Source organism: Vanrija albida, assembly GCF_041260175.1.
Source record: "Vanrija albida strain AlHP1 chromosome Unknown contig_7, whole genome shotgun sequence".
In the NCBI taxonomy this organism is placed as follows: domain Eukaryota; kingdom Fungi; phylum Basidiomycota; class Tremellomycetes; order Trichosporonales; family Trichosporonaceae; genus Vanrija; species Vanrija albida.
This window is the reverse complement of record NW_027191426.1, coordinates 1,522,005-1,548,788: the sequence shown is the minus strand read 5'-3', so window position 1 is coordinate 1,548,788 and position 26,784 is coordinate 1,522,005. Positions and strand designations below refer to the sequence as shown.

The window sequence follows — 26,784 nt, the reverse complement described above, 5'->3', positions numbered from 1 at the left end:
GCGCCGTCGCTTCCGGCGCCGCGACGCGCCGCGTCCGACGTCGGCGTCATGGTACGATGTGCAGAGCCGAGTGACGAGAGTTGGTGTCCGGTGAATCCGTGCCTCTGATTGTCGGCGGCGGCGCGGGGGTGGTGGCTCACGTCCGTCACTCAGGGCCTGCTCCCCACGCGCATCGAACCATGCATACCCTTTCTCCTCGTCGTCCATCGTCGACCTCCTCGCCTCCCTCTCCCCCCCACATCTCACAACATTTAAACAAACACCAACTCCCCCACACTCATTACTAACGCCCCTCCCTCATCGCCCCCCGCCGCCGCAATGACGGCCGCAAACGGAACCCCACGCGCCAACGGCGACGTGACCACCACCATCACGGCAAAGGCCCAGGTCTCGCTGCCGCCCAAAAAGTCGTACGCAGAGCTCAACCCAAAGTCCAACCCGACAGAGTTCTTCGGCCCCATCGGCACCACCATTGTCACGTTCGCGACCCCCTTCGTCGCCTACGCCCTCTTCTTCACGTGTAACGAGGTCACGGGCTGCAACCCCAACGCGTCGACCATCTCGACCCTCCTCAACACGATCGGCAACTGGCCCTCGTCGGCAGGCAAGCTCTGGGAGTGGCAGGCCTTTGGCGTCTACCTCGCCTGGTATGCGTGGTGCATTGCTACCTGGGTCATCCTCCCCACCGAGTGGATCGAGGGCCTCCTCCTCCGCGACGGCACCCGCAAAAAGTACAAGATGAATGGTGCGTGCGCAGCGAGCGGGCATTGCGGCCGGCCGCCGGAGAGGATAGTGAGTGAGTGACTGACCCCGCCCAGGCCTCTGGTTCCTCTTCCTCACCCTCGGCGTTGCCATTGGCGTGCTGGCCCGCCCCGGCGGTATCGAGAAGTTCACCTGGCTCTACGACCACTTTGTGCCCCTCCTCTCGGCCGCGCTCGCCATGGCCACGGCCCAGGCCGTCTGGGTTTACGCCTACAGCTTCTTCTCGGGCGAGCTCCTCGCCCTCGGCGGCAACTCGGGTGTCTTCTTCTACGACGTGAGTGGTGCCGGCGACACATCTGACCCCAGTTCTTCCTCGGCCGCCCCCTCAACCCCACTATCCCTGGTCTTCCCAACTGGGACATCAAGACCTTCAACGAGGTCCGCCCTGGACTCTCCCTCTGGTTCCTCCTCAACATCTCGTGCGCCTGTGAGCAGTACGTCCGCCTCGGTTACGTCTCGGACAGCATGTGGCTCGTCCTCGGCTTTGAGGGCTGGTACACGATCGACTGCTACCTCGCCGAGCCCTCGATCCTCAACCAGATGGACATTACCACCGACGGCTTTGGCTTCATGCTCGCGTTCGGTGACCTCGCCTGGCTCCCCTTCACCTACGGACTCCAGGCCCGCTACCTCACCTTCAACCCCGTCCACCTTGGCCCCGTCTTCTCGGCCATCATCATCGCCGTTGAGATTGCCGGCCTCTACATCTTCCGTGTCGCCAACAACGAGAAGAGCGACTTCCGCAACGGCAAGAACCCCAAGAACCTCACCTACATGGACACTGCTCGCGGTACCAAGCTCCTGACGTCGGGCTGGTGGGGCCGTTCGCGCCACCCCAACTACTTTGGTGACTGGCTCATGGCCTGGGCGTGGTGTCTCCCCACCGGCTTCAACACCCCGATCACCTACTTCTACGTCGTCTACTTTGCCATTCTTCTCATCCACCGCCAGCGCCGCGATGACGAGGCATGCCGCCACAAGTACGGCAAGGACTGGGACCGCTACATTGAGAAGGTCCCGTACAGGATTGTCCCCTATGTTGTGAGTTGGCTCGGGGTTTGTTCACGGGCGCGCGTGGCTGACGAGAGTAGTACTAAGCCGGTATGGCTGAGATGTGGAGTGAAGAAGTGTGTGCCGCCCTGCGCTGCCCTACAAAGGCGAAGGATTGCGGCGAAGAAGACGCACTTGTGGCCCGGGGCCACTCGATAATGACGATAGCATCTTGTCTAGCGATCTGGCAGGGAACGAACGATCATGATAGATGAAGCTGTGCACGATTCGGCGTATGGCTCCGGATATCCAGTTTATGAGACACGGCGGGACATGGAACACAGGGTGGGGTGAGTCGCCTACTAACGTACCAGATCTGACCTGGGCGGGCAAGACCAACCTGCACTGCCCACTTGGCAGCACTGGTATGCCTGGCCCGTTCGTACTCACGCGTCGCACAACGCATTCGGGCCATTGTCTTGGCGCATCGATCGTGCATGGCGCGGCGGCCTGGCCACTGCAGCGCCCACCACCAGGGCTGTGGCATTCCGCTGGCCGAGCGAGATCCCTTCTCCAGAAGATGCAGAACGAAGGGAGAGTCACGTGTCGCGTCTGGGTCGAGCGCTCGAGCCATGCCGAGCCAGATCCCTCTGCGCCTCCTTGTACGACACGCAGAGGCGGTGAGTGTGGCGACGCCTCAAACTCACCGCCCCGCCCCACGCCGCGCCGCGCCCGTCACGCACTGGGCCAGGCTCGTCAGAAGCACCGAAGCGTCACAGCCACTCGGTATAAAGAAGGCATTGGCGTCGCTCAACTCGTTGCCCCACAACGACACCATGCACCACCTCACCACCTTCCTCATCATCGCCACTCTGGCCGGCGCCCTCCCCCTCCCCGATACCCCACCCCAGGACGCAGTCGACACCGGCAACGCCTTCCACGGCGGCCTGCGGCGTGCCGCCGAGGCCAATCCCGGCGTTATCATCGACCTGCCCAACAGGTTTGGCCCCTGGGGCGGCAGCAGGCCCAAACCACCACCCAACGGCGGCATCTACATCGACTGGCCCAACCAGTTCGGACCAAGGCCCTGGGGGATCGGCGGGACCGGCACCGGCGCAGGCAACACGCTCAAGCCCCCCGGCTGGCCCGTCAAGCCCGGCGGCACCGGCACCGGCACCGACACGGGCAACGGGTACGCCGGCAATCCCTGGGTCATTGGGCCAAACGGCACGCCGTACGGCAACAACAAGGGGGGCGGGGTCGACGTCGGCAACCCCGGCGGCAAGGGCGGGGGCACGGAGACGGGGAAGGCGCCCAAGAACCCGTGGGGCGTGCCGGTGTGGCCTGGCGGCGGCGGGAGCGAGACGACAAACGGCAACAAGGCGCCCGGGAGCGAGATCGGCAACCCCATCCCGCCGTACGGCGTCGGCGGGACGAGCTCCGAGGCGGGCAACCCCGCCAACGGGCGCGGGAGCGAGGTCGAGAACGAGAACCACGGGACAGAGGTGCCCGACCCCGAGGAGAACTACGGCGGCGAGGTCGGTAACCCCGCGAATAGGCCCGGCGCGGCGCGTGTCGCTGCTGGGGGTGGAGGGGGTGGCGGAGGCGGCGCTGTTAGGATCGGGCCGGACGGCAAGGGCAAGGGCGGCGACACTCCCCACGACACGGGCGGCGGCGCCGCTATCAAGATCGGGCCTGATGGCCAGCGTGGCAAGGGCAAGGGCGGTGACACCCCCAACAACGCTGGCGGTGGCGGCGCTGTTAAGATCGGGCCCGATGGCGGCGCTGTTAAGATCGGGCCCGATGGCCAGCGCGGCAAGGGCTCCGACACCGGCAAGGACACCGGCGGCCCCGATATCAAGATTGGGCAGGACGGCAAGGGTGGCAAGGGCAAGGGCTCCGACACCCCCCACGACACCAACGCCGGCGGCGCCATCAAGATCGGCCCCGACGGAAAGGGCGGCAAGGGCAAAGGCAGCGACACTCCCAAGGGCTCCGGCGGCGGCGCTGTGAAGATCGGGCCTGACGGCCAAGGCGGCAAGGGCAAGGGCTCCAAGTCGCCCAACGACACCGGTGGTGGCGGCGCGGTCAAGGTCGGCGTCGAAGGCAAGCCCAAGGACAAGCCGCCTGCCAACGGCGGAGGTGGCGCTGTCAAGGTCGGCGCGGATCCAAAGAAGAACGACGGCAAGGGCAAGGAGTCGCCGAACAACAAGGGGCCCGAGGTCAGCGGCGACAGCGTCCGGGTTGGCGCCGATGGCAAGAAGAACGACGGCAAGGGAAAGCAGCCTGCCAACGACGACGGAGTCCGGGTCGGCGCAGACGGAAAGAAGAGCGACGGCAAGCAGCCTGCCAACAACAAGGGCCCCGAGGTCGGTGGCGACAGCGTCCGGGTTGGCGCCGATGGCAAGAAAAACGACGGCAAGGGCAAGCAGCCCAACAACGGCAACGGGTACGAGGTCGGTGGCAAGGGCGTTAAGGTTGGCACCGATGGACAGAAGAACGACGGCAAGGGCAAGCAGGCCAACAACGACAACGGGCACGAGGTCGGCGGCAAGGGCGTTAAGGTTGGCACCGATGGACAGAAGAACGACGGCAAGGGCAAGGAGCCGGCGAACAACAAGGGTCCCCAGGTCAGTGGCGATGACGTCCGGGTTGGCGCCGACGGCAAGAAGAACGACGGCAAGGGAAAGCAGCCCAACAACGACAACGGGTACGAGGTCAACGGCGACGGTGTCAAGACCGGCACCGATGGCCAGAAGGGCCCGGGGGGCAAGGGCAAGGACGGAGTGCAAGTCGCCCAGGACCCTCAGAAGCAGGAAGCGGACCCCAAAGGCGGCAAGAAAGGTGGTGCAGACAAGGGGCCTGCCTACAACCCCCCCGGCACACAAGTTGCCCAGGACCCCCACAAGCAGGGAGCGGACCCCAAGGGTGGCAAGAAGGGCGGCGGTGCGGACAAGGGGCCTGATGACTCCAACCCCGGTCCCCAAGTCGCCCAAGATCCTCACAAGCAGGGAGCGGACCCCAAGGGCGGCAAGAAGGGTGGTGCGGACAAGGGTGTTCACGTCGACGCCGGCCACGAGGTCGCCAAGGACCCTCACAAGCAGGGCGCCGACCCCAAGGGTGGCAAGACGGGCGGTGCGGACAAGGGGCCTGATGACTACAACCCCGGTACCCAAGTCGCCCAGGATCCTCACAAGCAGGGAGCAGACCCCAAGGGCGACAAGACCGGTGGTGCAGACAGGGGGGCTGGCTACAACCCCGGCACCCAAGTCGCCAAGGACCCTCACAAGCAGGGAGCGGACCCCAAGGGTGGCAAGAAGGCCGGCGCTGACAACGGTGTCCACGTCGAAGCTGTCCACGACGCTGCAAAGGATCCCAATCGCAAGAACCCCAAGGGTGGCAAAGCTGGTGACAACGGCGTTCGCGTCGACACCGACCACCAGATGGCCAAGGACCCCACTGGCAAGGGCGGCAAGACGGCCGCTCCACCTTGAACCAACCCCCACAGGCCCTCCCCGAAGGGCAGCCTCACCTGCTCCGGTGTGGTCGACGGCGTTCCCGTTTCAGTTTCCGTCTCGGTGGGCCGAGCTGTGGTGCAGCCCCGGTCTAGGAGTCAAAAGGACATTGTGCATCCGAGGTAGTCCCCTCGGCAATAACGCGAAGGGGGAGAGGAGGGAGAGCGAGCACCGTGACAGCTCGAAGGACACTGGCTCGCTAGCAACGACATGACATGACATACCATGATGGTGATGAAGCTGTGCGCATTGCTACATCTCGCTGCACTGCATCGCGCGGCCGGGTGCGCCTGATGAGGACATGCTCCACGCCAGTGGCCACGCCAAGAGATCGATAGTAGTGGAGGTCACCGCGCCGATGGCGCTTCGTGCCGACGCTCTGGCACCCGCGGCGACTGGACTGGAGGTTCGGCGCCAGGGACAGTGCGTCGCGTCAGGCGACCCGAGTCAGATAGCAGACGACGATCGAGCGGGGTTGGCCGGCTGGCACTCGCCGGCCTGCATGCCCAGCTCCATGGCCTCGGTAATGCCCCCTGCATTAACAAGCATACAGGCGACGCTCCTCCCAGGAACACGCCGCCGCATCTGCCGCCGAGCCAGGCGCGCGGCACAGCGGTGCAGCGGCTTGCTGATCCGCCAGATCTTTTCACACTGTGGCGTGGCGGAGTGTGGCGGATCGATCTAAGCCGGGCCACAAGTCACATGGCCGTGGCCGACGCCAGATCTGGCATTACGTCCCGCCATGCATCAAGCATGACAAGCGGGTGGGCCGGGGCATGCAATTGGCGAGGCGCGTGTGGCGCCTCGTGGCTGATGTGCACCTCGTTGGGCGTCCCGTCACTACACGAGTTGGGGTAGGTGACCCACCCATACACGTGCTGATGGGGGCCGTGTCGAGGCTCGTGGCCGTGGTGGGTCGGCGGCCTTGCAGCTAGCCTGTTTATCTGCAATGTTTGCATCGCCTCGAAGGTGAGTCCATCCTCTTCCCCCTCGACGCGGTATAAGAGCCCTCGAGGGCTGGCAGGAGGGGTCGCACACGCGCCACCATGTGCAACCCCGCTATGCTCCTAACTCTCCTCGCCGTGCACGCGGCCGCGAGCGCCATCGTGATCCGCCAGGGAACCGGCACGAGCCCCCCGTTCACCAAGTTCGGCCCATGCGAACCAGTCTGTGACCGCATCATTGGGCTGCTCGGGGCCAACTGCAATGGCGGGGGCGATGGCTGCATCAAGTTGTGCAATGTGGGTGCTTCGCTGCTCCTATCACAGCACTGACCTCTTAGGATCCCAACCTCCGAGCTATTTACGACTGCAACTCGTGCATCGCCAAGGAGGGCCCTACCGTGCTGGGCGAGGCGACGGTAACCGAGGTCGCCAACTGGGCATCGACCATGACCGGGCAATGCGAGTACCTGGAGTGCACCCCGCAGTGCAGCGGCGACGTCTCCAATCTCGTGTCGCAATGCGGCGGCATCTACTACGAGTCGTGCAAGAACGTTTGCAACATCAAAGGCGACGACTGTCATAGCTGCCTCAGCGCGAGCCTGATCGACAAGAACAAGGAGTTCCTCGGCAGGCTCGACGACGCGCTCAAGCTGCAGCACTTCTGGTGCAGTAACGGCTGCGGCGAGGCAGGTCTCGAATGGAGGAAGATCGCCCAGCCTTGCTGGTCTGGCGGCGAGACGTGCTCCCAGGTGGCTTGCACTGTGAGCATGGCCTGGCTCGGTGTCGTGTGTTCCCGCTAACTCGGCAGGCGGATGGCAACAGCAAGCGCGAGGAATTCAGCAAGTGCCTGAAGACGGACAACGAGGCGGGCGGTATCCCGGCGACCACGAAAACGAATCTCGAAGGCGACCTCGAGCGCATCGACACGATGTGCAAGGGCGTCATCCCCGTCCCAGGCAACTGTGACGCCGAGTGCGGCGGCGTACTCAAAGAGGCCTTCGACTTCTGTGCCGTCGACGCCGAGAAGTGCAAGGGCATGTGTGCGGTGAGTTGTGGCGGCGTGACTGAGCTGACGGGGACAGGACGACAAGGTCCAGTCGCTCGAGACCTGCAACTCGTGCATCCAGGACGGGTCGAAGGGCTACTCTGACTCGGAGAAGAAGGACTTCAAGAAGCGCCTCGGGGAATTCAAAGCGTGGTGCACGGCCAACAAGGACAACTCGGCCCCGGCCCCCGTGCCGCAGGTGCCGGGTGGCAGCACCACCAACCCGCCGGGTGGGAGCAACAACAACAACAACAATAACAATAACAACAACAATAACAACGGCGGCACCGGGTCGACTGGCGGAAGTTCTAGCGGCACGGGATCGGGGAGCACCTCCTCTAAAAGCGTGAGTGACTGCCTCGGGGAGGGGCTGACATCTGCAGGCTGCTTTCGTCCCCTTCTTCTCGTGGTCTGACCTCGTGGGCGGGCTCGCCGTTGCCATGTTCGTTTCCTTTGCCTAGAGGCTCTCGACGAGTACATATCTTCTACCCAACTTGACACCCACCTTTTCAGAAGCACGACCTTGTAGCGCATTGTTGGAATACCAATGCAATGGAATAGGCCTTGGCTCATGCCGAATAGCAGCCTCTCTTGACCAATTTGACAGATGCAACCCGTTCTATGCTCCTCGCTTGTGGACCCGGGTCAGACAGCCATGGTGGCGCAGACCTCTGCCGTCAGAGGCGTCCAACCTTCCAAGGCAAGTCTGGCTGGGGGGAGGAGGCCGGGGGCTCCATAACCCTCGCACGTGTTTCCGCCGTCTACACGATCAGTGCATGCTCGCTACTACCGATTGGACCACCCACACGATCTTGCACAGCAGCAATTTGCGCCGATTATATACCGCCCAACCCGAATGCCACAACCGCCACCGCCAAGAGATCTGGGGGTCTAAAAGCCGCCACGAAAGTCACATGCGCGAGCGAGATCTGCGTTCGCGCGCGTACTGGCTTTATGACGTGAGGGGAACGCTGGCCAGGCCTGCAACGCCGGCCCGTACTAGCTGCAGGTCCCGAACGTCCCGCCGCTGCCTGCCGCGTGCCGTGCCTCATTGGGTCCGCCGGTGGGTGGCTGATAAGCGCGGCGGGGTTGATCAATCGCCAGATTCAATCTCTTGGCAACGCTCGAACACGGGTCGGGTCAGGCGTGCGGCGCGTCCTACTGTCCGGCCAGAAAGCACGATGCTGTGCCGGTGGACAGTGCTAACTCCCCAAGCAGCATCCGGCCTCGTCCTCGCATCGCCTCTCCACAGACACAGCGACCACCAGCCGTGCTCAAAGTGCCTAGAAAGAGGGCTGTCTTCGCCCGCCAGAAGCTGCACCCCGACCGCGCCCCGCCCCGTCGACATGACCAAACTCGCCCTCCTCGCTTTCCTAGCCGCAGCTGCGGCCAGCCCCCTAACCCCGCGCCAGAACATCTTCGGCTCGTGTCTGGGCCAGTGTTCTACGATCATCAGTTTCATCGGAAACGCCTGCGACGGCAAGACGGATGAGCAATGCGCCTCGTTCTGCCTGGTGGGTGCATCCCGGGCCTGCGCTGACGATCCAGGAGTTGAAAGGCAAAAGCGGCCACCTCGCAGAACTGAACGACTGCAATACGTGTATCCAGGCCGAAGCGACCGTCGACAGCGCCACCAAGACCTCGATCTCCGGCTGGGCGGCGAGAATGGACGGCGTGTGCAGATACGACGAGTGCACGACGCCGTGCACACCCATCTTCTCGGACATGAGAGCGGCCTGCCTCGTGGACAACCCCGAGGGGTGCCACGATCTGTGCACGCGCAAGGACAGCGTCGACACCTGTCGCACCTGCACGATCGCCAGCAGCGGCTCCGGAGCCCAGAGCCTCAACTTTGACCTGTCACACGCTGCTATGAGTCTCGACTTTTGGTGCACGCCCTGTGGATCAGATTGCCTGTTGTTTAGGCAGGAAGCCAAGGGCTGTGTCTTCCCCGTTGGCACGGCCGACTGTTCCGCCACATGCTCGGTGAGTGGCTGCGGGAACCTTGCTAACGCCAGGCTGCCAACACTGCGCTGTACGAAAAGTGCTTGCAGTGTACCAAGTCCCAGACACAGTTCGCGACAGATCTCACCGCGGATCAGAGGTTCAGCACTGAGGGCGGACTCAAGCGGTATGGCGACGCCTGCAAGCAGACGACGACCGATCCCACAAAGGGCACCGCGTGCGACGGCGTGTGCAAGGACACCCTCGCCAAGTTCCGGAGCCTGTGCAACGGCGGCGAGAAGGCCAAGTGCGAGGAGATGTGCATTGTGAGTAGTGTGAAGGCGCAGGGCTGACATTAGCCCACGAACCAAGGCCCCCAGGACACGTGCAACAGCTGCGTGCAGGACGCGTCGAGCGACACGAGCGAGGACGACAGGAAGAAGCTCCAGACCGCCACGGTCGCGCTGCGCAACTGGTGTGGCGGGAACAAGGACAGGGAGGGCGACGTGGCAAAGGTGCCCAACATGCCGGATACGGTCGTCGGCGGGCCCACTACCGCGCCTCCAGACGGGGGCACCAAGACTCCTCCCGGAGACGGCGGTAGCGCTCCGCCCACGGGAGGCGGTGGCACCAACCCTCCCAGTGAAGGCGGTGGGACTGGCACCGGCACTGATAATGGCACGGGCACGGGAACTGGCACCGGCACTGGCTCCAACACTGGCACTGGCACTGGTACCGGCAACACGGGGTCTGGGTCGATCCCTGGCTCTGGCTCGGGTTCTGGATCCGCCACGCCGTCCTCTACACGGAGCGTGAGTTGTTGGACGAGACATGTCTGACGGTACAGGGCGCGCTGGTGAACTACATGTCCTCCTCGAGCGTTGTGGGGGCCTTTGTCGTGGTTGTCCTTGCGTTCATTGCCTGAGTACAGCTTCCGTGGGGTTGAGCGAAGATACAGATCGAGGCGCGGCGGCCGGCAGGGGGCCGCAGAAGTACACCAATGTCGATGCACGGAATATCTCTAGTAAAGTGGTACGGGCCTCATGCACTCGTCCAACTCCGCTCTTGACACTGCATGCGTGTGGGGGTGGGGTCGAGGACAAGGGACAGCGGACAGGGGATGACGGAGAGGAACTCGCCACTCCGCCTGCGTGCGTCATTGCCACCATGCCACTATCCGGTTATGTGCCACGCCACGTGTGTGCGTCATTGCTCTGCTCTGCTCTGCTCGCGGGCTCGTATGCTCGCGATCAAACGACAAACCCACCCACCAACGCTCGCATCGCACCACTCTCCCATTCACACCCACACACAATGGCGACAAACAGCGCCCCCGCGCCCACCCCGCCCACCGTCTCGCGCCTGCCGCCCGACCCGGCCCTCATGTACCAGCACCACGGCGCCGGGTCAGGCAGCCGGATAGCGCTGGCGGCCGAGGCCATCGCACCACGCTACTTCCACAACCCGTGGCCGTCGTACCGGATGGCGTCGCTCAACGACGCGTGGCTCGCGTACCAGAAGGGCGCAGCGATCGCGACGCCGCAGCTGGGCAGCAACGCGGCGGCGTCGAGCTCGAGGATCTCGCTCTCCCCCTCGTGCCTAGGCCACCCGCCAGATGACGAGGAGGCCGACGACGACGAGGCCGCCCAGCCGCTCCAGTCCCCGCCGTTCGCGGGCCAGGGCTTCCGCGACCCCGCAGATGACTCGGACGACGAGCCGCTCAACGACACCGAGCCAGAGTGGCCGAAGCGCCAGCACCCGCCCGAGCCGGTGCGGGGCTACGTCCGGCCGGCGTTCTCGCGGATCCTCAGCGCCGACGACGCGGGCGACTGGCGCGAGCCGCCCGTGCGTGTCGAGGAGCCGCGCTGGCAGCGGAGCCCGCGCACACCGACGATAACGTGGCTTGGGCACGCGGGAGCCTTTGTCCAGATCCCGTGGGCCGACGACCGGGCGGGCGCCGCCGGCGTCCTCTTCGACCCGATATTCTCGTACCGCTGCTCGCCGAGCCAGCTTGTCGGGCCAGCGCGCTACCTCCAGCCGCCGTGCGGGATCGACGACTTGCCACAGGTGCATGTGTGCTGCATCTCGCACGACCATTGTGGGTGGAGAAGAGCGTGGTGATCGCTGACGGCAGACGACCATCTCGACTACAACTCGATCATTGAGCTATGGAACATTCACCAGCAGACGATCCACTTTTTTGTCCCGCTCGGCCTCGCGCAGTGGTTCAAGAACTGCGGTATCCCCGCCGCGCGCGTCACCGAGCTCGACTGGTGGTGTGAGGCGCTCGTCTCCTTCCCAGCCGATGGCAGCGCGCCAAAAGCAGTCGACCCGACCTACCCCCCTCCACCAGATGCTGCGCCGACAGTCAACCCCGCCGCGGCCCTGACGCTCAAGGTCGCTTATACGCCGGCACAGCACCGGTCCGGACGCGGGCTGTTTGACCACATGCAGAGCCTGTGGGGCTCGTGGGCCGTCGGCGTCGTTGGGGCGGACAACGCGGTCGCCGCGCTCAAGCCCGGCATGGCGGGCTGGACCGACTTCAAGGTGTATTTCGGCGGCGACACGGGATACCGGTATGCGACGGCGCCGGAGGGCGACGTGACGGCCGTGTGCCCGGCCTTCAAGGAGATCGGGCAGCGCTACGGCCCCTTCTCGCTCGCGCTCCTCCCGCTGTCGACGGGCTCGTCGCTCCCCTTCCTTCGCAGCCTGCTCCAGCTCTCGCTCGACCAGTACACGCTCACCTCGAGCCTGCACTGCTCGCCCGCCGACTCGATGCAGATCCACACGGAAGTCGGGGCTGAGCGCAGCGTCGGCATCCACTGGGGTACGTTCTGCGACGCAGCAGAGGCGCGCGCAACACGCGTAGAGTTTGGCCGTGCCCGCCGGCACCACGGCCTCAGCCAGCACTGGGAACATCCCGGCGAGCAGGGCTGCTTCATCATGACGGATATCGGCGAGACGTACACGTTGTAGACTAGACATAGACATGAGACATGCATGTGCATAATGTGGATGGTGGTGTGGTACACAGACAACACAATGATGGTAGCGACAGGAATAATGGATGGATGGGTTTCACGCATCACCGGATCTTGCTCAGCCTCTCGCGCTCGCGCTCGCGCTCCTTCTTCAGACGCGCCGCCTTGGCCGTCTTGCGCGCCTCCTCCTCCTTCTCGGCCTGGTCGTCCTCGTACCGCGCGATGCGGAGGGCGCGGTGCTCCTCGGCCTCGACGTCACTCAGTCCAGCCTCCATGTCGTCGCTCTCGTAGTCGTCGTTGTAGGTGCGGGCAGGGCGGCCTCGGTTGAACATGGACTGGATCATGGCGCTGACGGCCTGGCGCGACGGCTCGCCGTTCGGTGGCGGCGAACCACGGCCACGCTTCCTCGGCGCACGATCAGAGTCGTCGCTGTCGTCTTCGGACGTCGAGGGTGACCGTGGACGGCGGCGCGCGTCGCCCGCCCGGCCCGTAGACGCAGAATCCCTGCGCGGTGCCCCTGGCCTGCTTGCCGAGGTCGGCGGCGCTGAAGGCTTGCCCTTCGCCTTGAGATCCCGCTGGATCTCGTCTATCGTTCTCCGATCGCGCGAGTCTCGATCTGGGCATAGCTTGCGTAACGAGCTGACGTCGACCGACTTCTTCATCCCAGCGATGCCCATCGGCTTCTTCGCCGGTGTAGTCGCTGCCCGAGCGGCACCACCCGGTGGCAGCTTTGACGGTGGTGCACGATTTGGCGGGGGCGGGCGCGGCGACGCAAAACCGGGGCTTCGGCTGCCGTCGCGCTGGTCAACCAGTGCGCGCACGCTGAAGATCGAGTCCGCTGCCGATGCCTTGCTCTTGGATGCACGAGCCAACTTGAGCGCCGCCTTCTCTTTCCGCCCCAAGGCGGGTGGAGAGCTCTTGCGCCCGTCGGCATTGCGCGTGGTTTTGGAAGCACCGCTTGCTCCGGCTTTGGACGACGACGAAGCGCCCGTCACACGACTGCCGCCGTTGGCAGACTTTGTTCCTGACGCCGCCGCCTTGACGGGCTTGGCAGCAACCTGACTGTCAGCATACCCCGCGACAGGCAGCACCCACCCGCACTGGTTCGGTCCTCTTGACCTCTGCGAACGGGTCATACCCGTTCGATCCAGACCCATTATCGCCTTGGCCAGAACGGTGGAGAGCCTCGTTCGCCTTCATGAGCTCCGCCCGCCGAGCCTGCTTGCTCGCTTCCTCCATGCGTTTCCGACGCTGCCAGCGTTAGCGCCACCCGACACCCCGTCACCCACGTCCGCCTCATCCTTTGCTGCCTGCTTCTCACGCTCAGCCTTGCGTGCAAGCTCGCGCTTGAGCTCCTCCTCCTTCTCCCGCTGGAGTTCGAGAGCCCGCGCCTTGAGCCTCTGGTACTGCGGTATGTCAGCGGGTGTAGGCAGCGAGCGGGCTCTATGAACCCACCTCAGACATGGCGGGCGTCACGACGGGAGTGAGGGCACGCAAGAGCAAGAAAGCGTATGTGTAGTGTTGACAAAAGGATCAACTGTTGATGGCGTTGGCCGGGGCAATTAAAGGTTGGACGAGTGGCCAAGATCCAGCCGGGACAAGAGACGAGCGAGACGAAGGGGGGGCAGATTGATTTTGGTGGCTAGGCGGGCAAATGGGTTTGTGGGCCTTTTCATCACGCGCCTATTTGTTCCTGGCACACGCTCTCGTGTCGTTCGTCACTGTTCGACGTCGATGACCATCCATCAAGCTCTTCCTCTTCGCAGCATTCATCATCCTCTGTTGCTCTCATCACTCACAAACAACTCGACCAGATCGACGCGTCGAGGCATAGAGACTACCGCTTGACGACTCCGCACCCCGCGCACCTTCCTTCATCACTTCACAACAACCAGCACCACCGCAACACCTCATCACCATGAACTTTGGAATGCCAGGTGGACGTAGCTTTGACCAGATGCTCCGTGGGCAGGGTCAGGGCCGTACCGAGGAGGTCACTCTTGCCGACAAGTGAGTCTGGCGTGCCACGGAGGAGCTCGGCGTAGCTCCCCGTACAGCAGCAGCAGCTGCGGGCTTGGCCTCGTACTGACATTACTCAGCGGTGAGACCCTTCACATCTCGTCGCTCGCGCTCCTCAAGGTGGGTAGCCCAGGAACGAATCCCAAACCCATACTAACTCGCCAGATGCTCAAGCACGGCCGTGCCGGTGTCCCCATGGAGGTCATGGGTCTCATGCTCGGCGAGTTCGTTGACGACTACACTGTGAGTCGTGTGGGGGTAGTCACGGGCGGGCGGGTCACTAACCCGCGCAGATCTCGTGTGTCGATGTCTTTGCCATGCCCCAGTCTGGAACCACTGTGACTGTCGAGTCGGTCGACCACGTCTTCCAGACGAAAATGCTCGACATGCTCAAGCAGACTGGTCGCCCCGAGATGGTTGTCGGCTGGTACCACTCGCACCCCGGTTTCGGCTGCTGGCTGTCGAGCGTCGACGTCAACACGCAGCAGTCGTTTGAGCAGCTCCACCCCCGCGCTGTCGCTGTTGTTATCGACCCCATCCAGAGTGTGCGCGGAAAGGTTGTGATCGACGCGTTCCGCTCCATCAACCCCCAATCCCTCATGTCCGGCCAGGAGAGCCGACAGACGACGTCCAACATTGGCCACCTGAACAAGCCCAGCATCCAGGCTCTAATTCACGGTCTCAACAGGCACTACTACAGTGAGTGGCGCGTTTGGACCAGTCTGTGCTTGACTAACGCCCCCGTTCAGGCCTGGCCATTGAGTACCGCAAGACAGAAGCAGAGCAGGGCATGCTGCTCAACCTGCACAAGCGTGGCTGGACCGAGGGTCTCAAGCTCAAGGACTTTGAGCAGACTGAGGAGAGCAACGAGAAGACGGTCAAGGACATGCTCCAGCTCGCGACAGCGTACACCAAGTCGGTACAGGAGGAGGCGACCCTCACACCCGAGCAGCTCAAGACGCGTCACGTCGGCAAGCTTGACCCCAAGAGGCATCTCGAGGAGGCTGTCGAGACGTCGCTCGGCAACCAGGTCACGCAGAGCCTGGCGATGGGTGTGTTGGCGGAGCTCTGAGTGAGGAGGGCCAGCGCAAGAGCAGCAGTAATGGAGCATAGAGCAGCAGCCAATGCATTGTATCACAAGGCGCATTATGAGTGTGCATTGGCAGGCGTCGTTAGGCTGAGGTTACAACAGGTGCATCCGGACGTCTATACAGGGAGAAGGGGAAAGGCCTGCGCCTACTTGCCGCTAGGCCAGACCTGGGCAATGAGGATGAAGAGGATGAGCTGGTGGGTTAGTGCTTCTGGGAGCCCTTGCAACCCACAAAGACGACGAAGCCTGTCAGAATCGTGATACGAGTGTTCTTCCACCACTGCTGGCGACGAACGCTGCGCGCGCCCCGGCGGAAGGCGTACGCCTGGCCTGCGAGCGTGTCCGTCTTGTCGACGAGCAGGTCGAGGCGCTCTCCGCGTTGGAGGATCGAGTCGATGTTCTGGACCATGATGTCCTTGCTGGCGGGTGAGCTCGCACCTAGTCATGCACACCCACACATTGTTCAGGTCGTTCTGCGCCTGCTTGAGGGGGTCGGCAGGCGGGGCCGTCGAGTATTGGTGCATGAGCTGGGGTCAGCGGTGTCGGCGCGCGCGTGCCCACCTTGGCCAGCTCGCCCTCAAACTCGCCGAGCGCGTGGTCGCCGGCGCTGACGATCGTATCGGGCGTGTACTGCGCCGTGAACTGGCGGGTGAGCACTCTGCTTACTTCAAGGCTACACCCACGCGTCGCTCGAGATCGGCGAGGAAGGCAAAGGGCATGCGCCGCCCGACCGAGTCGTCGGCCATGACGAGGTAGATGACGCCGTCAGACGACACATAGTGGATCAGGCGGTCCTGCCACACGTCTGGGGGTGAGCTCAGGGGAGCCAAACTTCAGCTCACAAGTAAGCTTCGAGTTGTTGGGCGGGATCTTGGAGAGGATGGTGATCTTGGCGGCTGGGGGTTAGACTGATAATGGGGCGGCGCGACCCACCAGGCTTGAGCACCGTGTCGCTCGTGGTGTGCTCTGCGAGGACGGTGGTCCCGCGCGCGACGAGGGCGTGGAGGAGTGACATGTTTGCTGGCGACGAGGGTGGAGAGGGCGAGTGAGAGTGAGGAGTGAGTGCGCGGTTCAAACTGCTCTGCTCGGCGATGCACAACACTGTGCGGTCATGACGAGTGCAGGGGTGGCGCGCGCCTTTTCGGTGGGCCAAAAACCGGCACGCAAGGTGGCAATATTGGCGGTTGAAGGAATAGGCCCGCGATCGCCAAACACCCTCGCGCCTGTCTTTCGTCCTGCATGGTCGACCGACATCAACAGCCATCATCGAGGACCGCAACACTCAGTAGCATGGCCCCATCGCAGTAGCAGCACCTCGACCTTGCACCCCATCACTGTCATCTCGTAGCAGGTAGGGTCCTGTACTGGCCTCCCTGCCTGTTCACCTTGGATCGCCTCCTCGTCCCGTCCTCATTGCTCCAGCCGCACCACAACTCGAGGACGGTATCGGCCACATCGACCCAGCGGCGCCCCGTTAACCCATCCCCTCGTCCTTTGCCGCCATGGAAACACCAAATACGCGGTCGCGACGCAAGCGCGAGCTCGAGCTCCTGGGCTCACAGGAGGAGAAGAGCACCGTCGTGTGGGGGCAGGACGACCAGCTCCTGCGCGAGTTCATGGCCGACGCGAGCGGTGAGTTGGAGACCGCAGCCTTGGATCAACTGACACCCCAGACAACGCCATCCCCCTGCCCTCACCAACGCAGAAGCCCCGTCCGCTCCGCCCCTCGTCCAGCACGGCGTCGGCGCACCCGCGAAAGCGCCCCTGCCGCGTCTCGCGTGCGGCGTCCAACCCGCCTGCGCACTTGGCTGCCGGCTCACATCGCAACACGCCGCCGGTGGACGATGACCAGGGCAAGCGGCTCGATGCGCTGCTCGACCGCTTCCTCGACCTCAGCTCCCGCCCGGCGTCCAGCTCGTCCTCTGCGACGCTGAGCTCGCGATCGACAAGTAGCATTCCCACGCCCAGCACGAGCTCGGCAAGAGTGACGGTGCGCCAGCCGATGACCGAGAGATCGACAAACCACCGGCCACCACCACTCGCGGCGACACGGTCGCTGTCGCCGACCAAGGCCAAGACCACGGCGCCTGTGCCGGATCGGCGCACGACGTCGGTTGACAGCGTCAAGCCGCCCCCCACGAGCCAGGCGCGTTTCCGCCCGCCACTGCTGTCGTCGGCAGCTGGGGTCCGACCTCAAGGGGTGCGCTCCAGCCCAAGGCGAGCGGCGAGTCTGAACCCGTACTCGTCGAGCTCGTCATCCACTAGAGGCCCAGCCCAGGCGCAAGGTGCACTCCCCCGCGTCAACATCTCGTCGGGCATGCCTGGTCGTCCTGGCGTGAAGCGGGGCAGCGCATCGCCGACAAAGCAGCCCGCGGCACGTATTGGCCTCACAACGCGCCAGTCGACTGTCAAGACGGCGCCGACTCGCCAAGCCTCAGCACCACCGCCTCCTACTACCGTTCGACAAGCCCCTGAACCGCACGCAAGCTCAGATGGCGACACGAGCATAGACTCGCTGGACATCCTGTTCGAGGGCGGTGGCGAAGAGATCGACAACCTCCTACGAGCTGTTGACGGCCAGACATGACAGGATGTGTCAGTCGTCAAGCCTCCACCACCTCGTGGGTGGCTCGGAGCCGCAAGGATGGGCAATGGCATGGGCGATGACATGGGTGGTGGTAAGCGTGGTAAGCAGGGGCGCCAGTCGGAACGGAGATTGCGGCTGATGCGGATATGGTATAGTCTTATAGCTGTTGTATGCATGTGTGAAGTGTTTGCGACCAAGGCGGCCGCGGGCCGTCACGGGTGAGTGCCCATGGCTGCTGCGCTCGGAGGTCTGAAGTTGGGCACCTGGATATCGTCGCGCGTCTGATTTATACGTCGGACCTGGGCCGACACTGAGTATGCAGGTGGAGGTGGACGTGGGTTTATGTCCGGAGTGTACTCCGGAAATCGCTCTGTCAGTCAATGGGCCGGCCACCACCACCATGACCAAGGCATGCAAGGCACAGGGACTTGACTTTGGGCACATTGGTCGAGCGGAAACTGCGCCGATAGTGCGAGACGAAGCGAGAGTGCACCTGGCCACAGTTGCTGTGACGCGTTGCGTTGGGTGAGGAATGCGATGGGGTGTAGCATTTGTCGAGTGGAGTGGAGGTCGGTGGAGGGCAGTCATTACCTCATCCCTCCCTCTCCCTCCCCCTCGCTTCAACTATAAATGGGGCATCCTCGTTTATCGCCAACGCCAGAGCCCACCCCTCGCTAGACTACACTCCCAGACACGCCCACAGCAAGTATGTCGCGCCCGCCTGGCCCACCTGACTGACCCCAGTGCCCAACGACGCCGCTACCAACCCGCCGCGCCCGTTCGCGCCGTTCAAGGCGCCCTCGGCAGACTACCCCACCTTCCTGCCCGTCCAGCCGACGACCATCGGCGCCGCGCTCCCCGCCGCGGACCACCCGCAGAACAGCAACCTCCCCCAGCTGTTTGAGCCGATCAAGATCAGGGGCGTCGAGTGGCCCAACCGCATGTGGGTGGCCCCCATGTGCATGTGTGAGTCGCCGGGCGGGGCGAGTGTATAGGCTCGTCCTGGGGTGTAGCGCCTGTGTTCCCGTCCTGACGCTGCAGACTCGTCGGACAACGGACACGCCACCGACCACCACTTCATCCACCACGGCTCGATGGCCATGCGCGGCTGGGGCAACCTCATGGTCGAGGCCACGGCCGTCGTGCCCGAGGGCCGCATCTCGCCCGAGGACTCTGGCCTGTGGGAGGACGCGCAGATTGCCGGCTTCAAGCGCATCGTCGACTACGTGCACGCGCTCGGCGGCAAGATTGGCATCCAGCTCGCGCACGCCGGCCGCAAGGCGTCGACGCTGACCCCGTGGATCTACGGCACCGAAGTGGCAAAGGGATACAAGGGCGGCGAGGTCGTCCTGCCCGAGAACGGCGGCTGGCCCGAGACGGTCACTGGCCCGTCGGCCGTGTCCTTCCACGAGGGCTACTTCCCCGAGCCGGTCGCCGCGTCGCTCGAGTACATTGAGAGCATCAAGGCGGCGTACGTCGCAGCCGTGGAGCGCTCCAAGAAGGCGGGCTTCGACTACGTCGAGATCCACGGCGCGCACGGCTACTTCATGCACGAGTTCCTGTCGCCCATCTCGAACCAGCGCACCGACCAGTACGGTGGCAGCTTTGAGAACCGCATCCGCCTCGCGCTCGAGATCACCAAGGCCGTCCGCGCGGCGTGGGACGGCCCGCTCCTCTTCCGTGTGTCGGCGACCGACTGGCTCGACGAGGTGCTCGGCGAGGAGAAGCAGGGCGGCGAGTGGAAGTGGTGGGGCAAGGAGCAGACGGCGCTGCTTGCAAAGGAGCTGCACGCGCTCGGCGTCGACCTGCTCGACGTGAGCACGGGCGGCAACGACCTCCGCGGCAAGATCAAGGTCGGCCCCGACTACCAGGTGCCGTACGCGCGCTACGTCAAGGACCGTGTGCCCGGCCTGCTTATCGGCGCGGTCGGGCTCATCACCGACCCGCAGCAGGCCGAGAACATTCTCCAGCGCGGCGACGCCGACGTGGTGCTCTTTGGCCGCGAGGTCCTCCGCCACGTCGACTTCCCCCTCGCCGCCGCCGAGGCGCTCGGCGTCGCCGCGGCCCCCGCCGTCCAGTACTCGGCCGCCTGGAGCCGCATGCTCCGGGCCCCGAAGATTGCCATCCCTCCGGCGTGAGCCCCTCTTGCCCTCGCACCATATCTCCTGTAGCTGTAGATAGAAAATGAGCATGTAAGCGCGTAAGCAGCAATGTACACATCCGAGGTTGTTCCAGTGGACAAATATTGCTCCGGCCGGCGGTGCGCGACTTGCGGCACGCGGCGTGCCGACACCGCGGGCCTATCGGGTATCTCCGCGCGCCTTTACGCCACCTCGGTCGTCGGCTCGCTGAGATTTCAAGCAACAATCTCGGCGACAACGTCGTCTTTGCACTCTCCATTCACAATGCTTCACCTCGGCGCACGCAGTGTCCTGCGGCATACGGGGCTGGTGGGGGTCGCGCAGCTGCGCGCCGCCGCGCGGGTGCGTGTCGTGCCCCCCGCGGCCACCGGCACCCGCCTCGCCACCACCAGCACGGCGTTCGAGCGCGCGCAGGCGCGTCTCGCGCGGCAGGGGCAGAGCGACGCCGCGGCCGCCGCTGCTGCCGCGCGCCGGCTGCCACCACACAAGCCGCCAAAGCGCCGCCTCGAGGCCATCTCCGCGCCGCTGCGCAACTCTGCGGCGCCGACCCGCGGCCCGATCCTCCAGGCGATAGCGCACACCACGGCCGAGCGGTACGACCTGCCCCGCCTCGGCGCGGTGCTCCGCCTGCTCGGCGTCAAGTGGGACGAGGTGCCCGAGGGGGATAGGGAGCGCGCGTTCGTCATCGGCCCGTGGAAGGGCCGCGGCGGCGCCGAGCGCCTCATCCGCGGGCGCGACGTCAAGGCCGTCGAGGGCGCCGACGAGGAGCCGGCCGACATGGGCTTCGAGTACGGCGAGCGCGGCGAGATCTGGGTGTTTGGCAACGGGTCGTTCGTGACCTGGGGCCTGACCGAGGAGGAGGGGCGCGCGTTCCTCCGCGAGGTGATCCGCTTCAAGGGCGTCGGCGTCGAGGCTGAGCGGCTGCCCGAGAGCGAGTACGAGGTCGAGGAGGTGGACTTTGTCGTGGACCCGACGGCGTGAGTTTGTGCCGGTGGGGCGGTGCTGACGGAGTTTCCAGCCAGACACAGATTCTCGGCAACATGATCCAGATTGGCCGCCCGCCCGAGCTCTCGACCTTCTCGCCGTCGCCGTCGCTCGCGTCTCTGCTGGCGCGCTACACGCTGTCGCTGTCGCTCACGCGGTCGTCGTCGCTGTCGGTGCTGGAGAACCGGCTCGACAAGCACATTGCGTCCGTGTCGCTCCTTCCCCGCGCGCTCGAGCGCTTCGGCATCCAGCCCATGGGCCGCAAGGATGTGATCCGCAAGATTGGCGAGCTCATGAACCTGCGCATGGCGGTCAACGCGCGCGGCGGCGGACTCGAGGACACGCCCGAGTTCTACTGGTCCGAGCCCGAGCTCGAGACGTACTTTGACGCCGTGAGCTCCGAGTTTGAGATCAAGGAGCGCATCGAGGCCATCAACAAGAAGATCGACTATGCGCAGGAGATCCAGAACACGTTGCGCGCTCTGCTCACCGAGAGCTCGGGCCACCGCATGGAGATTATCATCATCCTGCTCATCGCGGTCGAGGTGATTCTTGCCTTGATCCGCGAGGGGCCAGAGCTGTGGCACATGTTTGGCCAGCCCGTCGTCGAGATGGTCAACAACTTGATCCACCCGGCCGCCCAGGGCGACGAGCGCGTCGTGAGGAAGGTGCGGCGGCAGGAGATCGAGGCTGCCGCTGAGCCTCCGGCGCCAGAGCCCCAGCCCCGGCTGGTGTAGGCGGGGGCTAGTAGCGTGCCCAGCGTATCCATCGTGTAACTCTATACATCCCCACTCGTGCACATTGCGTTGAATGTATTATTGCGTTGCGTGTGGGGGAGCGGCGGCGGCGGCGGCGGCGGCGGCGTCGTCCAACCCAGATGACCGCAGCCAACAGTGCCGCCCACCTCGCCACCTCCACCCCACCGCGTCAACATTTCGTCACGTCACCCATCCCTCCACCACATCACCATGGAGCTCCCGCCGCTAACCTTTGAGCTGTAAGCCGCCCCCACACCCCGTCGCTGACCGCAGCGCCCGGCTATCGCCGTACACGCTCGTGCCGGGCGCGGCCACGCCGTCGGCGTTCGACACGGTCCCCTCAGCAGCGGACGCACAGCCCGCGCCGCCCCTGCCCGCGGGCTTCGCGGTCAGCCCGACAAGCAACTACCCCGCGCCGTTCGGCTTCGCGTCGCTCGGCGAGCGGCTGGGCGCGCTCGTGCGCCTCACGAGCGCGCACCCCCAGGGCGAGCCGGTACGCGGGGTCAAGATGATGCTCGAGGTGCAGAGCCCGAGCGGGCGCTTCCGCCTCGGCGAGGTCATCCACGAGGGCAGCAGGGCCGAGGGCTCCGAGCCGGCGCAGGCTGAGGACCGCGCCTACGACGAGCTCCCCCGCCTCGAGGCGGGCGAGAGCGTGCAGATTGACGCCGGGCACGATATCGCAGAGCTCGGGAGCCATATCCTCATCTGCTCGGTCGCGTGGGAGACGCCCGAGGGGAGGCGGACGTTTCAGCGGTTCCTCAAGTTTACCGTGAGTCCGAGGCATGCGCGCAGCGCGTACCGAGTCGTGACACCGCGACGCCGAGGCCGACGCTGACGCCCCGCCGCGTACCAGGTCAACGCCCCCCTCGCCATCAAAACCCGCGTCCACACCGCAACCCACCCAAACTCCTCCCTCTCCCCGTCCCGCCGCGCCCAGGTCTACCTCGAGGTCCTGATGCAGAATGTGTCCCCCGCCGCCATGGAGTTTGGCGAGGTCACCCTCAACGCGGTCGACGGCCTCGTCGCGCGGCCCATCCTGCCGGCCGAAGCGCCCGCCGAGCTCCAGCCAGAATCACCCAACGGCAACGGCGACGCCGCGTCACTCCTCCCCGGCGACACCTTGCAGCGCCTGTTCGTCCTCTCCCCCGCGCCCGACACCTCGTCTACACCCCTGTCCTCCTTCCCGCCCACGTACGCCGCCGGCACCGTCCTCCCCCTCGGCCGGCTCGACATCGCGTGGATCTCAGGACCGTACCGCGACCCCGGGCGCTTCCAGACGTCGACGCTCAACCGGCGCGCCCCGGCGCCCCCGGGCCGCCCGGCACCGTCCCGCCCCAACTCGGCCCTCGGCGTGCCCCAGCGCCGCGCAGAGTGGGAGTTTGACCTCACGCTGGCGGATGCTCCGCGCGAAGCGGCACTCGAGGACGAGTTTGAGCGCAGCCTGCGCGTCGCCGTGCGCTCGGGGCCGGTGGCAGCCGACGCGGCGCCACCACAGCCGCTGCAGATCGGCGTGCAGTTCCTCGCGGCGCCACCACCAGCCAACGCGCCGCCCCCGCCAACAGGCTCAGCACCGGCGTTTGCGCTCCAGCCCCCGTCGAGAACAGCGACGCCGGTGCGCGGCGCGTCGGCGTCACCCGCCCCCGCCCGCCCCTTCTCACCAGGCAGCGCGCCATCCCGTCCCCTGACGCCGGTCTCGGCGCAGCTGCGGCATGCCGTCGTGTCCAACATTGCGAGCCCGAGCGCGCCGTCGACGCCGAGCTCGCCGGCGTTCGGCGCGCCGCCCTCGCCACAGTCGCCGGCCGCGGCGCCCGCGTTCCCGCCTGCGCCAGTGCTCGACAGGGGCGTGTCCCTCGCCGCGAAGCGCGGGCTGCCAGCCGCGCCGGCGGGGCGCGCGGCGCCACTCGGCTCGACGCTCGTGCTCCCCCCGCCGGCAGAGTGGACGCTGCTCGCCGAGCGCCCGGGGACGACGTACGCCGCCGAGGCGCCGGGGACGACGACGGCCCACCGCTGGGAGGCGGCCTACGAGATCCCGGCACGCTACGTCGCGCTGCTCGACGGGCTCGCCGAGCTCGGCGGCCTGCGCGTCCTCGTCCTCACCGACGACTCGGCCACGGCCGGCTCCGTGGGCCACGAGTGGGAGAGCCTTGGCGACGTGTGGATCGCGGCCTAGATGCATTCATGACATGTGCGTATCGGCCGCCGCGGACAAGGACAGCACGTCGACATGGCCTTGCCTTGCCGGCAGCTGCCTACCCGGCGCGCTCGGCTCGCCGCCGTGGCTCGTGCATGGACGATTGATAGCCGAGTAAGAGATCAACTTGGCCGGAAATCAGACCGCCGCCGCCAGTTTCAGACCTTGAATGACGACATGATGTCTCTCGGAACAATCCGGAGTGACCAGCGTGGCCCAACTTTTTCGGGGACCGCGCCGGCCGGCCGACGCGCCGCGCCGCGCGCCGCGCTGCCCCAATGCCATTCACCAATGCATCTCGTTTCGTTAAGAGCACCACGCTACAGGCTGGTCATATCCACATTTTCTAAGATGGTGGAGCGACGCCGTTGCTATTACAAAAGAGGGAGACAGTTTACTTGGAGAACATCTTCTTGATCTCCGCAGTCGAGTACGACTTGGGGCGCTCGAGGGGCATGCCGAGGGCACGGTCCCAGATGAGCTGCGACGCGACACCAAAGGCGCGCGAGACACCGAAGAGGACCGTGTAGAAGTCCTGCTGGGTGAGGCCGTAGTAGGTGAGGAGGACACCCGAGTGGGCGTCGACGTTGGGCCAGGGGTCTGTGGCGTGTTAGCAGTGCAAGTGGGGAGCGGGAGCGAGCTCAGCGGGCTGTGCGATAACGTCGTGCGCGTCGAACACGCAAGAAGTCGCCACCCCCGAGGCCCCATGGCACCAGACGCGGTCCGGGCATGGGTCCGGGGGCGGCACAGACTGCCGCGGTCGAGGCCACGCGCACGAGGCTTCGGGACCCGCTGAGAAACCGGTACTCACTCTTGGCCTTGCCGGCCTCGAGAAGGATGTTGGGGACGATCTTGTAGACCTGGGCAACAAGCTTGAACCACGAGTCGTTGGGGAGGTGGCGAAGAGCGAACTCGCGCTGGGCAGTGTAGCGGGGGTCGGTCTTGCGGAGGACGGCGTGGCCGTAGCCGGGGACGACCTGGCCGCCCTTGAGGGTGGTCCAGACGTACTCGGCGACCTGCTCGTCGGTGGCGTTCTCACCAATGGCGGCGCGCATCTTCTGGAGCCAGCGGAGGACCTCCTGGTTGGCGAGGCCGTGGAGAGGGCCGGCGAGACCGTTGAGGGCGGCGGCGTACGAGAGGAAGGGGTCCGAGAGGGCCGAGCCGACGAGGTGGCCAGTGTGGGCCGAGACGTTGCCACCCTCGTGGTCCGAGTGGATGGTGATGTAGAGACGCATGAGCTCGTTGAACTCCTCGTTCTGGCCAAAGCCGAGGAACGACGAGAGGTTCTTCGAGTAGTCGGCGTTGGGGTCAATGGCGGGGACCTTGCCGTCGCCGTAGACGTTGCGGAAGATGCGACCGGCAATGGCGGGGAGCTTGGCAATGAGGTCCATAGAGTCCTCAAAGGTGGTCTTCCAGTACTCCTTCTTGTTGATGCCCTGCGAGTAGGCCTTGGCGAAGGCCGAGTCGTGGTTGAGGGCAGTGACGGCGAGCGAGAACTGGCTCATGGGGTGAAGGGTGTTGGGGCAGCGGTCGATGAGGTCCTTGACAAAGTCGGGGAGCTCACCACGCGAGGCCCAGTCGGCCGAGAGGCCCTTGACCTGCTCGTCGGTGGGGACCTCGCCAGTGACGAGGAGCCAGAAGAGACCCTCGGGGAGGGGCTCGTTGCCGCCGGGGGCCTTGGGGAGGACCTTCTGGGCCTCGGGGATGGTGAGGCCGCGGAAGCGGATACCCTCGTCGGCGTCGAGGACGGAGCCCTCCCAGATGAGGCCCTGTGACGAGTTAGCGCTGCTGTCGGCTTTGCACGGCTCGGCCCGTTGTTACCCACCTTGATGCCACGCATGCCGCCGTAAGCCTGGTCGACAGTGTACTCGCCAAAGCTCTTGTTGCCGAACGCGGCGCGGACAGACTTGACCTCCTCAATCTCCTTGGGGATGAGCTCGGTCAGGCGCTCCTTGAGCGACTGGACCTGGACGGCCGACGAGGCCGAGAACTGGCGGGCCGCGATGGGCGCGCGAAGCTGGGGAGGGTCAGGTTCTTGTTCGCATTCTGACGGTGCTATAGAGGACGGGGCGGTGCTCGACGACGACGAGGAACGAGTGACTCTGGTCAAGGGATGGGGGTAGGGAAAAAATGGGAACATGCGTCGTAAAGACAGTGGGTGTGGTTTTTCTTCTTGCGAGGGAGAGGAGACATGATGGAGAGCGCGATGATGGCGTCGAGCCAGGCAGCTTTAATGGAGCTGGGCTGTCCACGGTGCAGCATGTAGCCGAAGAAGTGGGTACATTGTGTCGCGTGATGCTTGCTCGCTCGAGTCTGCGTGATGATGCTTACCTGGGCGCGGAGAGCAGTGCGAGTGGTAGCGAGCATTTTGACGAGCGAGGTGGGACGTGGGTGGAATGAGCAAAGGAACAGTGCTCGTCTTTAATGGGTGAGTGACGGATTTGGCGGGGCGGGGGGCAGCGGGCGGGCGGGCGACGGACGGGGGGCGCGCGGCCGGTAGGGTTTGCTGGCTGGCGCTGGCTGGCTGGCTGGGCTGGGCTGGCTCGACGACAAAAGTCACCGGGGCGGCGTTGCTTTGGTTAACCGTTGGGGGGGGCGCGGTTGGGGGAGAGGGAGGGGGACTCGGGGGGCACTCTGTGTGTACCACAGAGTGGGGGGGACCTGACTGACCTCACTCTCGACGGCCCGCCTGTGCCGCCTGGGCACCGACGCACGCATCCCAGGGAGCAAGGCGGCACTGGCAATCCGGCTGCCCACTGTCATTGGCTCGTGGCACCCGGGCCGAGCAAGCAAAAGGGCTACTGGCGACACGAGTACACGAGGGATGCATAGG

General features: G+C 65.2%; 13 protein-coding genes across 13 annotated transcripts; 10 read left to right on the top strand and 3 right to left on the bottom strand.

The window, feature by feature from the left end:
• Positions 1-318: 318 nt before the first annotated feature.
• ERG24 (erg24, C-14 sterol reductase) lies at positions 319-1,859 on the top strand (the record flags this gene model as incomplete). Its single annotated transcript, XM_069357433.1, has 4 exons — positions 319-745; positions 819-1,036; positions 1,069-1,803; positions 1,854-1,859. The coding sequence occupies 4 exons, from the start codon at positions 319-321 to the stop codon at positions 1,857-1,859; spliced, it is 1,386 nt and encodes a 461-aa protein (XP_069205370.1).
• A 729-nt stretch (positions 1,860-2,588) lies between these two features.
• Positions 2,589-5,246, top strand: Q8F55_009056 (uncharacterized protein; the record flags this gene model as incomplete). The annotated part of the gene is made up of 1 exon (XM_069357432.1): positions 2,589-5,246. The coding sequence occupies one exon, from the start codon at positions 2,589-2,591 to the stop codon at positions 5,244-5,246; it is 2,658 nt and encodes an 885-aa protein (XP_069205369.1).
• A 1,067-nt stretch (positions 5,247-6,313) lies between these two features.
• Positions 6,314-7,717, top strand: Q8F55_009055 (uncharacterized protein; the record flags this gene model as incomplete). The annotated part of the gene is made up of 5 exons (XM_069357431.1): positions 6,314-6,508; positions 6,550-6,972; positions 7,020-7,256; positions 7,294-7,602; positions 7,640-7,717. The coding sequence occupies 5 exons, from the start codon at positions 6,314-6,316 to the stop codon at positions 7,715-7,717; spliced, it is 1,242 nt and encodes a 413-aa protein (XP_069205368.1).
• Positions 7,718-8,602: 885 nt separating this feature from the next.
• Q8F55_009054 (uncharacterized protein) lies at positions 8,603-10,125 on the top strand (the record flags this gene model as incomplete). The annotated part of the gene is made up of 5 exons (XM_069357430.1): positions 8,603-8,770; positions 8,805-9,242; positions 9,275-9,526; positions 9,581-10,012; positions 10,048-10,125. The coding sequence occupies 5 exons, from the start codon at positions 8,603-8,605 to the stop codon at positions 10,123-10,125; spliced, it is 1,368 nt and encodes a 455-aa protein (XP_069205367.1).
• Positions 10,126-10,514: 389 nt separating this feature from the next.
• Q8F55_009053 (uncharacterized protein) lies at positions 10,515-12,176 on the top strand (the record flags this gene model as incomplete). Its single annotated transcript, XM_069357429.1, has 2 exons — positions 10,515-11,298; positions 11,335-12,176. 2 exons carry the CDS (start codon positions 10,515-10,517, stop codon positions 12,174-12,176), a joined length of 1,626 nt encoding a protein of 541 aa, XP_069205366.1.
• A 109-nt stretch (positions 12,177-12,285) lies between these two features.
• On the bottom strand, positions 12,286-13,645 carry Q8F55_009052 (uncharacterized protein; the record flags this gene model as incomplete). The annotated part of the gene is made up of 4 exons (XM_069357428.1): positions 12,286-13,239; positions 13,277-13,432; positions 13,471-13,587; positions 13,637-13,645. The coding sequence occupies 4 exons, from the start codon at positions 13,643-13,645 to the stop codon at positions 12,286-12,288; spliced, it is 1,236 nt and encodes a 411-aa protein (XP_069205365.1).
• Positions 13,646-14,099: 454 nt separating this feature from the next.
• On the top strand, positions 14,100-15,272 carry RPN11 (multicatalytic endopeptidase; the record flags this gene model as incomplete). The annotated part of the gene is made up of 5 exons (XM_069357427.1): positions 14,100-14,191; positions 14,281-14,320; positions 14,366-14,443; positions 14,494-14,899; positions 14,950-15,272. The coding sequence occupies 5 exons, from the start codon at positions 14,100-14,102 to the stop codon at positions 15,270-15,272; spliced, it is 939 nt and encodes a 312-aa protein (XP_069205364.1).
• Positions 15,273-15,436: 164 nt separating this feature from the next.
• Q8F55_009050 (uncharacterized protein) lies at positions 15,437-16,305 on the bottom strand (the record flags this gene model as incomplete). The annotated part of the gene is made up of 7 exons (XM_069357426.1): positions 15,437-15,484; positions 15,523-15,709; positions 15,747-15,817; positions 15,852-15,932; positions 15,974-16,095; positions 16,133-16,186; positions 16,224-16,305. 7 exons carry the CDS (start codon positions 16,303-16,305, stop codon positions 15,437-15,439), a joined length of 645 nt encoding a protein of 214 aa, XP_069205363.1.
• Positions 16,306-16,792: 487 nt separating this feature from the next.
• Positions 16,793-17,877, top strand: Q8F55_009049 (uncharacterized protein; the record flags this gene model as incomplete). Its single annotated transcript, XM_069357425.1, has 2 exons — positions 16,793-16,922; positions 16,964-17,877. The coding sequence occupies 2 exons, from the start codon at positions 16,793-16,795 to the stop codon at positions 17,875-17,877; spliced, it is 1,044 nt and encodes a 347-aa protein (XP_069205362.1).
• A 57-nt stretch (positions 17,878-17,934) lies between these two features.
• Positions 17,935-20,015, top strand: Q8F55_009048 (uncharacterized protein; the record flags this gene model as incomplete). The annotated part of the gene is made up of 3 exons (XM_069357424.1): positions 17,935-17,977; positions 18,622-18,843; positions 18,919-20,015. The coding sequence occupies 3 exons, from the start codon at positions 17,935-17,937 to the stop codon at positions 20,013-20,015; spliced, it is 1,362 nt and encodes a 453-aa protein (XP_069205361.1).
• Positions 20,016-20,282: 267 nt separating this feature from the next.
• Q8F55_009047 (uncharacterized protein) lies at positions 20,283-21,739 on the top strand (the record flags this gene model as incomplete). Its single annotated transcript, XM_069357423.1, has 2 exons — positions 20,283-20,995; positions 21,037-21,739. The coding sequence occupies 2 exons, from the start codon at positions 20,283-20,285 to the stop codon at positions 21,737-21,739; spliced, it is 1,416 nt and encodes a 471-aa protein (XP_069205360.1).
• Positions 21,740-21,970: 231 nt separating this feature from the next.
• Q8F55_009046 (uncharacterized protein) lies at positions 21,971-23,930 on the top strand (the record flags this gene model as incomplete). Its single annotated transcript, XM_069357422.1, has 3 exons — positions 21,971-21,999; positions 22,034-22,529; positions 22,614-23,930. The coding sequence occupies 3 exons, from the start codon at positions 21,971-21,973 to the stop codon at positions 23,928-23,930; spliced, it is 1,842 nt and encodes a 613-aa protein (XP_069205359.1).
• A 415-nt stretch (positions 23,931-24,345) lies between these two features.
• On the bottom strand, positions 24,346-26,318 carry CIT1 (citrate (Si)-synthase; the record flags this gene model as incomplete). Its single annotated transcript, XM_069357421.1, has 4 exons — positions 24,346-24,551; positions 24,763-25,720; positions 25,777-25,968; positions 26,283-26,318. The coding sequence occupies 4 exons, from the start codon at positions 26,316-26,318 to the stop codon at positions 24,346-24,348; spliced, it is 1,392 nt and encodes a 463-aa protein (XP_069205358.1).
• Between the last annotated feature and the right edge of the window lie 466 nt (positions 26,319-26,784).